The 11,130-nt window shown below is 39.5% G+C and overlaps 2 protein-coding genes and 1 pseudogene across 3 annotated transcripts; 1 reads left to right on the top strand and 2 right to left on the bottom strand.

Annotated features, from left to right (window-relative positions):
• Positions 1 to 956: 956 nt before the first annotated feature.
• LOC144631849 (glutathione peroxidase 2-like) lies at positions 957 to 4,128 on the top strand (annotated as a pseudogene). The gene is made up of 2 exons (XR_013566803.1): positions 957 to 1,461; positions 2,790 to 4,128. The product of XR_013566803.1 is annotated as a glutathione peroxidase 2-like (transcript).
• A 658-nt stretch (positions 4,129 to 4,786) lies between these two features.
• On the bottom strand, positions 4,787 to 7,915 carry LOC144631859 (uncharacterized). The gene is made up of 3 exons (XM_078490440.1): positions 7,673 to 7,915; positions 6,347 to 6,563; positions 4,787 to 5,181 (listed from the first exon to the last, which is right to left on the bottom strand). The coding sequence occupies exons 1-3, from the start codon at positions 7,913 to 7,915 to the stop codon at positions 4,985 to 4,987; spliced, it is 657 nt and encodes a 218-aa protein (XP_078346566.1). The 3' UTR covers positions 4,787 to 4,984.
• A 722-nt stretch (positions 7,916 to 8,637) lies between these two features.
• Positions 8,638 to 11,096, bottom strand: LOC144631863 (uncharacterized). The gene is made up of 3 exons (XM_078490447.1): positions 9,933 to 11,096; positions 9,152 to 9,368; positions 8,638 to 8,839 (listed from the first exon to the last, which is right to left on the bottom strand). The coding sequence occupies exons 1-3, from the start codon at positions 10,143 to 10,145 to the stop codon at positions 8,643 to 8,645; spliced, it is 627 nt and encodes a 208-aa protein (XP_078346573.1). The 5' UTR covers positions 10,146 to 11,096; the 3' UTR covers positions 8,638 to 8,642.
• Positions 11,097 to 11,130: the final 34 nt, after the last annotated feature.

Below are 11,130 nucleotides of genomic sequence, written 5' to 3'. Positions count from 1 at the left end.
TTCATTTATTTCATATTCAATCAAAGGTGTCGGGCTGAATATTACTGGGAATAATCAGGGCCGTATGTATGTGCCGTTTGTGATGTTTTGAATAAATTTACAACGAAACCAATGTAAAACCCCTCTCTGGTTCTGTCCATTTTAATGTGTTTTACTTTATTTACCTTATCTTCTTTTGCGGGACTTAATTTTCGCGATTTTTTGAAAATCGTGAAATTAAAGACCCACGAAAATTTATTTTAAACGTTTTTTTATTGTATTTCTTATGTCTTAAACGTATTTTGGGGCCAAATTGCGAAAATATGCCCGCTCCACTTTCGCGAAATTAAGTCCCCGCGAAAATAAGTAACAATAAGGTAGTTTATTTGGTTGTATTCGGAAATGCAATATGGAAATTAAGTCAGAAAATGACAATTTTTTGTTTTTATCAGGATCAAGAAAGCGATGTTGCCTTGCGGGAAAAAGTTAATTCAAATTCTAATTACTTCTTTTACATCCCTGGGCAAGTTGTTAAACGAAACGAATTCTTATTGGCTGAGATAGAAAATGTGTGAGTTACTTAAAGACGCTGCCAAAGAAACACACAACTATTAAAGCAAATATTACATTATCGCAAATTTCAGTCAAATTAAAGATGCATACTGCAAATAGTGTTGTCTTGAATTACTGATATCATTAATATTAATATCTTGATATTTATAAACGAAACCTTTTTCTATTCCGGCGTCAGAGAGAATTTTAAAAACATTTTTGAAGATTTTTCACCCGCGCCGCTTTAGAAAAAAGTAATGTGTTGTAGTTTTGTGAGTGTCACATATAAAAGGTGCCCGATAAGAGAGACTGAATAAAAGGATAATTAGCTTTATTTACAAAGCTAGCTTTTAAAGCAGGTGTACGGAAGATCGATGGTGAGGTCATTTACATAAAAAATTTTGATTCGCCTTTCAAAAATATTGCGCGCCGTCAACGCTTCAGTGAGTATCGACCATGGACGTTTGGTCGTTCTTCGCTGTCTTCTGCCTGTTTATAGGCGCGTTAGACAGTTCTGAAAGACGGGCATCACGTTCTTTATGCCACGGAAGTGGCGCTGAGTCGTTTTACGACTTCAGCGCGAAAGATTTAGACGGGAACATTGTATCCATGAGCGAGTTTACCGGCCATGTTGTGTTGGCGGTGAATGTGGCCACCTTTTGAGAGTTCACGTATCAGTACTTAAAATTGAATGCATTACAAGAAGATTTACTAACATCAAAAGATGGAAACACAGACGCCTGCGGCCTACGAATTGTCGGGTTTCCATGTAACCAGTTCGGATACCAAGAACCAGGGAAAAACAAATACGAGATCGTGAACGGGTTGAAGTATGTTCGCCCAGGTCACGGTTTTGAGCCGACCTTTCCGTTGTTCGAGAAGATAGATGTGAATGGCAAAAACGAGGACGAAATTTACTCGTTTTTCAAGGTAAGTTCAGTCTTTTGTCGTTATTTTTTATTTGCCTATATATTTTTTTTTATTTTATCTCGAAATCTGAGATCTGCATGATTGCGACCAACTACTTTACATATCCTACCTAATTTAAATGTAGCTGTTACAAAGAGGGATTGATTGTTTTCACTTACCTCTACTTGGCGCTCCCTACTTACAAATATTTCAATCGCGTTTATTTTAATAAGGCTCAGTCGAAGTGTCTGACTTAGCCAGACATTAAATACAAAACCCCACAAGAAAGCAAATGGTATTGCCTTCACAGACTTTGATCCTGGGTTACAAGAAAGTTAAGTTGACTTATGAAATAAATTTAAATAATATTGATTAAAAACAGCGCGCAAAGCAAAGTGTTTTCAGGTTTTTTATAAGACCGCTGAGGCTGCGAAAGGCCAAAGTATGTGAAAATTGGCTGAGAAATTTATTTTGTAGATTGTGTGGAGGCAAGTACCGTTTTATACTCCTTTTATAAAAACGTCTGTGAGGCAGCTCGCATTGAATTATAAAAAGACATGCTGCTTCTCATGCGTGAGTAGCTAGAAGTCATGCATAAAGGTAAGTTGTAAAGAAACGGCAGGGCGTGACACTGACGTAAGTTTTCTCGGCCTAGAAATTTAAGCTTTTCTCTTGCAATCTTGAGTAAATAACACAGTATATAATGTCGCAAGAACTGTTCGTCTCTATTTTGTACACCTGTTCTCGAAACCACGCTTGTATTTATTCAGACTGACTTTAAAGTTGTCAGAGGTGACATGGAAAACTGAGAAAATCCGGCAAAACTGGTTTAAATGCAGTCATATGTGAACGTTCTAAATCACAGCTCCCGAGCGCTTTTAATTGAGGAAGAAAACTGAAATTTCGGCTAATATAAAGAGACTTCGTTATAGGAAAGAATATGTTCAATGAAGTTTCCCCGAAGAACGCACCATTTAGGATGAGACGCGAAATTTGGCGTCGCCCGCTGGCCGCGAAAGCCGAAAGGCCAGAAGCTGGTGCAAAAGATGCAAAACGGTGAATTAAACCTACACACCTAGCTGCCTGCCTGCCTGCCTGCCTGCCTGCCTGCTTACCTGCTTACCTGCCTACCTCACACCCTCCCTCCCTCCCTCCCTCCCTCCCTCCCTACCTACCTACCTACCTACCTATCCCCCCCTACCTACCTACCTAACTACCCACCCACCCACCTACTTGCCTGCCTGTTTTCCTATCTAACCTTCAACGGTAAATATAAGTTCTAAATGCCTACCTACCTAACAGTGTGTTTGTCTGTCTTTTTATTTTTTATTTTTATTGCTTCGTTTCAGTCCCGATGTCCGACTCCATACGGATTCATAGATGACTTGAGCAATATCAGATGGTCACCCGTTCGAAACAACGACATCAACTGGAATTTCGAGAAGGTGCTGATAGATCACACGGGGCAACCGAAAGCTCGATACACCGCACCATACGAACCAGACGATATACGGGCTCACATCGAAAAGCTAATGACCGCATGCCAAGAGGAGAGAAATCGAAAACAAAAGAATAGAATCTGGGGCAAAGGAGACTAGACTGAAAATTGCTTGTTGAAACTGTTTTTCTTTTCCATTGTAGCTTGCCAACATACTCACTGGAAACAGAAATGTATTTTTTTTAAACGCAAATTTTTGTTGTACATTAGGGAAAACAAACGCCATTTTCGGCACTCGAAGAATTGACGGCTGTTATTAGCCAATCAAAACTGAGCGCGAAAGCTCCTGAATAGTCTGAAATGTTGACGTCAGCATGGCGCAATAAGTTACGTCATATTGCTTAGCAACATCGATCAAGAAAATCGCAGGCCAACTAGTACTTGTTCTCCCGACTGTATGATGACGTTGATTTGACGTCATGTTGCTTAGCAACTGCCTCGCGCGCGCGGGCTCAGTCAGTTTTTGGACACACTGGTTTTGGATGCAGGTCTGCTGACCTAGCCTGCGTGAAACCGCCTCCTATTTCCTCCCCTTTACACACAAAGAAGTAGGAGAGGGCTGCACGCAGGCTACTGTTTACCTTGTTCTACTTCGTTGAGCTTTCAAACACTTTTTTTTCCTTCAAATCCCAGCTCACTGAACCCTTCTCACGCTACAGAATTAATTATGAACATTGAAAAAAGAGAAATAAATCTTCGTGGTAATTTCCCTTGAAGTGCTACACAAGGAAAAGTAAAACAGTTTGAACAAGTAAAATTCGACAATTTGCAAATACCTGGACTAAAAATTTATATATTTTGCTTCTAATTCATGACAAAATTTATTTAATTTGAAATTTGTAAAACTATACAAAAGATATAATTTTCAATCCGAGAATTGAAAAATCTATTCGAAGTCCTAATGAATTTGAGTTTTCTAACTCCCATGCATTTAAATTTGGAACAAGAACTGGTTTCTTCTTAAGGAACAATTTATCTGTAGTGTTTAGAAGGTACATAGTTATTGTATTCTGGCTCGAATTCATGACAGACTGTTTGTAAACTGCTTAGTCAGTGAAATAGTCTCGAGTAAAGTTCTTCTCTGTTCAGTCTTTAATGCATTCAGCTGTAACAGTGTGAAGACTTAATATTTGAGCTGCTACAATAGTGCCCTAGACAATGCAAATAAAATGACTCGTACGCAACTATGAGCAGTGTTTGTGTCTTTATTATACTCAATGCAAATTTAGTTGTTATAATTATCTAGTCGTTAAATATGTATTACTGCATGTCGTTCCCCTTAAGCCTTTCCTAGTGCTAAACCTTGCGAATTCGTTTCGGTGCATGGACTTACTACGAAGAAAATCGCCAAATACAATGCTGAATTCGGTTTTCCCTTGAGTGTCGAAAGTAATTCGTGTTTGCATTTGTCGTTTTCACACTAGAAGATAGACAAATCGTCCAGACGGACAAGTCGTCTGACAATTTGTTCGTCTAGTGTGAATTAAAGACAGCTTTTAGACGAGTTGTCTGTCAAGACGATTAAGTCGCCCTAAAAAAATCGTCTTCCCAGACGGCCAAATCGACGGACAAATTCAGTCGACTTGTACGTCCAAAATCGTGTCCGTCCCGTTTTCACACCGATTTGTCCTTCTCAGACGATTTGTCCGTCTCTAGAGTGAAAACGGCCATTGGTTTTGCATTACTACGCTTAGTGATTGGTTTAAAACTCCGCGCCTCTTTCTTAGCCAATCAGAAATAAACCAAAACCAATCGTGAATTTTTTTTTTTGTTTTTGTTTGGGTGTAGTTTGTTGGGGGTATTTTTTTAAAAAAAAGAAATCTTTTTAATGATATTTCCTCGTATGAACCTCCATTGCAGCAGTTTCAGTCCAATACCGAGAAAAAGAATATGGTCTATTGCTCGCACACGTTTTCCCGCGCTTCGTACCGGCTACCTGTATTCAGATTCGCGGATTTCCAACGGAACACGCCAAGTGACTACTAATCTAGGTTATGAAAATTAAATGACTCGTTGTCAGTTAAACAATGTCTGTGCTTTCATCGTTCATTTCTTTCCTTCTAACTTCATCAGGAGCTGGTTCGGATCAAAATGAACATCGATTGACTTGATTTTTAAGTTCTCGTCCACCTCTGCTACAGCCATTCCATACATTTCTAGCAATTCGCCCGTCGGTGCTCTTCCTTTATAGGGGCCCGTCCAGTGGGCCCAATGGCGCCACGAGAAAGCTACTCGCGGGGGACCTAGATGACAAGATAGCCACAACGTCAGACAAAACTTGTCAATCAATCAATCGATCAATCAATCAATCCTTATTAACGTGGTCGGTACGCTTTGCTAAAAAGCTAGTTTGCAGGTCTACGAAATAAAAATACAAAATAAAATCCTGGAAGTGTATAAAAAGTGTATAAATCAGCTCCTGTATAAATTGAGTAAGCTATCATTAAGAATAACTACATGTTACAATATTTTGACTAAAAATATAAAAATATTATTAAAAACAGTAAAATAGTAAAAATTGTATTTAAAAATAGTATTAAAAATTGACACACTTCCGTTAGGTTTAATGTTCTTAAATTCTTCTGAAAAACCGTGTAAGTTTTTATTTTTTTTGTTTCGTCTGGTATGGAGTCCCACATTTTAGATGCAGTATATCTGTTGTTGATTTTACTTTTGGAAGGTCCACAATTGTGTTGCCTCTGAGGTTATAAGTGGAGCGTCTTACTGTTATGAAATCACGTACTGTTGCCGGGTCAAAGATCCGAGAGAAAAGAACTACCATTGCGAAAGTCTTAACGATTTATCTATTTTAGAGCAGTTTTCAATTGAGATGTCGTAAAACCAAAACCAAAGTACTTAATCCGGCCAGTCACAAGGGACACAAACAATCCAGTGAACCAATCAAAACTCAAAGCAAATACATTTAGCTGGTACGAAGCGCGGGAAAACGTGCGCGAGCGAGTCTCGATTGGTTTTGGTTTAGTTCTGATTAGCTGAGAAAGTGGCGCGAGATTTTTTAGCCAATCACTAAGCGTAGTAATGCAAAACCAAAGCAAACGCAATTTACTTTCGACACTCAAGTGAAAACCGCTCTATTATGGGTAGCATAGATAGCGCAGTGTTGAGAGCGCTCGCCTCCCACCAATGTGGCCGAGGTTTGATTCCGGCAGGCTGTCATATGTGGATTGAGTTTCAGTGTTGTTGGTTCTCGCCTTGCTCCGATAGTTTTTCTTCGGAATTCTAAATATAACAATTTTTATTTCGAATTCCCCTAACTTTCACCACTGAAACATTACTTCAGACAGACTGAGGCCGAGAAAGACCGGGGAGGAGAATCTTTCTCTCCTCAGACTCCTCCCGGTTCTTGTGGAGAAAACTAAACTTGCTGGCAGGGAATTTTATCATTACCTGAAAAGACTTCAATCAGTTCCCATGGAAACCCCTCGTTGAACGCAGACCTGAATAAGTTGTGCGATGATTCAAACGTTTCAGCCTCACTGTTGTAAAGTGGTTGATTCTGCATCAAGATATTATAGCTTCCCTCTTCAATAACTTCCTTTAAATTGAAGGGACGTTGGTTGTTTCCGCGAATGGTAAATGCTTCTCTATCAACAGTCTGCCAGTCCTGGAAGCGAAGAAACGAAATAAAGGACTTGACAATTGGCGTGACATTTAAATAGCTGCATACTAGCGTTTTAATGCATTGACCTAAAGTTAGAACCAACCTTGTACAGTATCAAAAAGTACCACATGAAAGCACTGCTCAATAGACACTATAGTGTCGTCCACAGAAAGTTTGAACCACCCTGTACAGTATAGAGCAGTTTTCAATTGAGTGTCGTAAAACTAAAACCAAAGTAATCAGTCTGGCCAATCACAAAGGACACAGACAATCCAGTGAACCAATCAAAACTCGAAGCAAATACATGTAGCTGGCACGAAGCGCAGGAAAACGTGCGCGAGCGAGTCACGATTGGTTTTGGTTTTACTCCTGTTTGGCTGAGAAAGTGGCGCGAGATTTTTTAGCCAATCACTAAGCGTAGTAATGCAAAACCAAAGCAAACGAAATTTACTTTCGACACTCAAGTAAAAACCGCTCTAGTAAAACAGTACCACATGAAAGTACTGCTCAATTGCCTACATTTGAATGGTAATACACTAGAGTCTTATCCACAGACTTAAAAGTTAACGATGTGTGACATTTGCAGACTGAAAAAAGGTTAAGATAGTTTTGGGGCTAGCTGTATAAGAAAAGGCTTAGTTTTAGGATTGGTGTAAGGGTCAAGATTAGGTTTACGGTTAAGGTTAATTTTTTCGTGAAGGTTACCCCCGAGTTCCAGGCATAAATTTGAATAACACAAGAGTTTGCGTGGTATTCGATCGATCTGAGAATTTCTTTAGCTCAATAAATAAAAGAAAACTCACTGAGTAAAGTTGTCGAAATATTGCCTAGTTTGTTTTCTATACTTCCACTCTTTCCTCGCAATTCGAAGATGAAACTTTAGGTCAATCTGTCCTTTCGTGATTAAGATTGCATGTAAATCTCTCAGTTAGAAAGTTCAGTACAATCACTTTTGTCATGCAAATTATATTTGGCTTTGTCGTGGGTTTTTCCTGAACATTTCAGTCACGGTGTCGATTTAAAAACTCTAGATATAAAGAGTGAATTTTGTGTCACTCTTAGGTTGGAAAGATGTGCAAAGAGGTCCAAAGACGGAGTAATACTTTGCTTACCTCAATTCGAGTTTTATGCGAAGCTTCCATTTCCCAAGACTTGACCAAATCCTCTACCGTCTTCTCCAGTGAGCCCTCTTTGTGCTTTCGTGTCCTTCCCTTTAAGTAAGCTTTATCAACTTTTGTAAAGTCAGGTTTTCCTTCACGCCACTGAATTCCTGGTTCGTCCATGTACTGTCTGTGAGGACAAACGCTTGTGCTATCTGCCGGCATGGCTGAAGAACACGACAATCTGTGACCCATATAGGTGGATGCTCTGAGGTGAACTCTACTATATATTTACAGAACTTTGTGCACCGCTTACCTTGTCGAAGGGCGTTATTAAATTTGCAATAAGTGGCCGATTATCAGCAGACTCGCATTCTGATTGGCTGGTATGCAGCCCAATCAACAATTACATTATTCCCTCTAGATTTTAATCACGGGACAGTTGATGAAGGCGCAGTTTTCAATCATTTGTTAGGCCATAGAAATCAAGGACCAATAATTTGTTTGTTTTAGAAGAATACTGAAGTCCAAAGTAATTACACAAACGAGATACAAAACGTATACTCATGATCAAATTCATTAAAACAGACATTCTTTAATTCTTTTTGTCGCTCTGGTGATTATAATATCACCTTGACAAATATTTGAAAACATTGGGATAGATTTTTCAAGATGCACTTAAACAGAATGGTTATTGACAACTCAAACACGAGTACTATGCAGTGTGCGTTATATTACTTCGCACTCAACTCTTCTCGACTCGACTCGACTCGACTCGACTCGGCTCGACTCGATTCGACTCGACTCGACTCTAGTCTACTCGACTCGACTTGACTCTACTCGACTCGACTCGACTCGACTCGACTCTACTCTACTCTACTCTACGCTCTTCTCCTCTCTTTAGTATTCCGTTTTATTTTATTCTATGTTTTGAAAATACAATGACTCGTCGTCAGGTAAACAATGTCTGCACATTCATCGTTCATTTCTTTCCTTCTAACTTCATCAGGAGCTGGTTCGGATCATAATGAACATCGATTGACTTGATTTTTAAGTTCTCGTCCACCTCCGCTACAGCCATTCCATGCATTTCCAGCAATTCGCCCGTCGGGGCCCTTCCTTTATAGGGGCCCGTCCAGTGGGCCCAATGGCGCCACGAAAAAGCTACTCGCGGGGGACCTAGAGGACAAGATAGCCACAACTTTAGTCAAAACTTGTCAAGCAGAAGACACGTTTGTCATTGTGGGGTGGATACGTATAATCCATTTTTGGCACTTCATTGTTACTTTAGACTTCTAAAACACAGAGATAGGTCTGAGAGAACAGAAATAACATTACCATTACCAATCAACCCAACGTTCACCAGTGAAACATTACGTTAGGCGGACTGAGGCGAGAAAAATCTTTCTCTACCCAGACTCCTAACGGTTTTTGCTAGCCGGGTTTTTTTGTGAAGGAAGCTTGTCGGCAGGAAAGTTTTTATATCACTACCTGAAAAGACTTCTATAAGTTCCCATGGAAACCCCTCGTTGAATGCAGACTTGAATAAGTTGTCCGATGATTCAAAAGTATGAGCCTCACTGTTGTACAGCGGTTGGTTCTGCATCAGGATATTATAGCTTCCCTCTTCAATAACTTCCTTTAAATTGAATGAACGCTGGCTGTTTGCGCGAATGGTAAATGCTTCTCTATCAACAGTCTGCCAGTCCTGGAAACGAAGAAACGGAATAACGGTGTTAGCACCTGATGTGGCATTTCAATAGTTGCATACCAGCGTTTTAATGCATTGAGGTTAATAGGAGCAACGTCACAGACAACGCATCTTGAAAAAATTGGCAAGTTTTTTCAAGTTTGTCATTCGTAATCTGTCTTAACCTTCGTCAGTCGAAACCATCCTTGTTTATTTTCGATTTCTTTTAGCTTCTTTGTTGTTTTTCCATGTAAGAATACTATTATTTTGAAGTTTCCTGCATTTCATGAATTAAAATATCGCAACGTTGCTCCTACTGCTCAAGAGCTTTCACTTGAATTGTTGCACACTAGGGTTCTATTCACAGTAAGAAATTAAAGTTCAAAATCGATTCAGTGCAAACACTTTTGTCATGTAAATTCCGCTTGGGTTTATCATGGTTTTTGCTTGACTAGTCACGGTGTCGATTTTTAAACTCTAAATAATAATGAGTGAATTTTTTGTTACTCTTAAAGGGTCTTGAAGGCTAAAGGTGAACGGTTGGAAAGACCCACAAAGACGGAGTACAACTTGGTTATGTACCTCAATTCGAGTTTTATGCGAAGCTTCCATTTCCCATGTCTTCACCAAATCCTCTACCGTCTTTTCCAGTGAGCCTTCTTCGTGCTTTCGTGTCCTACCCTCTAAGTAAGCTCTATTAACTTTTGTAAAGTCAGGTTTTCCTTCTCGCCACTGAATTCCTGGTTCATCCATGTACTGTCTGTGAGGACACACACTTATGCTATCTGCCGCCATTGCTGAAGAACACGACAATCTATGACCGCTATATGATGCCCTGCTATGAATTCTATTTACAACTATTTACAGAACTTTACGCATCGTTTACGAAGTTAAGACTGCAAGGCGCTATAAAATTGGCAGTAAGTGGCCGATTATTAGCACATTATTCGCTCCAGTTTTTTGTCACGTGACAGTTGACGAAGGCGCAGTTTCCAATCAGCTGTCAAGCGATAGATTTGGAGAACAAAGAAAACCAACTACTCATAAATGCTTAAAACAAGACTAATTTGGTAGTTTAACGTTTTTATCGATTGCGAAATTTATTTTATCGATGGCGCCAGGCTGCTTCAGTTCAAATGCTAATCAAAGGCGCCGCAAAACGCTCCGGGCAAAGAAATATTCAGTGAATTCACATCCATTTTTGTTGCCATAAAGATTTGTTTAAATGTAAAGATGTGTGTAATAGCTTTAAGCCTGAGCTTGATAGATTCAGCTCCTCCTTTATAAGCAAGGGGAATTTTCGATGGCTTGTTCACAAAAAATGATGTCAATTAAAATGCAGTTTAATTGTTAAACTACACTTGAGTGGTCTTTCTCACTAATGTCAGTCCAATTAAACAAGGTTCATTAACTGCAGTCGAGCCTCCCTTATAATTTGAATAGATTTTAGTGCGTCCAGTGCAAATTCCGACTTGTGTAAAACCAATATTTAGTTACCCGCGAACATTAGATATGAGAAAATTTTCTTATGGAAGAACAAACTTTATCGTCAAATCAGGGTCAAAGGCATCTCGTCACCCAGTTGGCTCTCGTTATAAGGTCGGGTCACGGCAAACTATTATCACGTGAAGTGGTCGCATGACGGAGGTTGAAAAACGATAGAAAATTTTAAATCACCAGCCCTTAAAGTTATCGCGGTCGCCCACGAGAGGTGGTCGCTTAAATACGATTTGACTGGGAAATTCATTGGGATTTTGGAAAAGTGGTCGCTTTAATTTTG

Source organism: Oculina patagonica, chromosome 12 (assembly GCF_052425735.1).
Source record: "Oculina patagonica isolate OP01 chromosome 12, crgOcupat, whole genome shotgun sequence".
Lineage (NCBI taxonomy): Eukaryota > Metazoa > Cnidaria > Anthozoa > Scleractinia > Oculinidae > Oculina > Oculina patagonica.
Note: the sequence above shows the minus strand (reverse complement) of the source record. Positions and strands in the feature narration are given on the sequence as shown.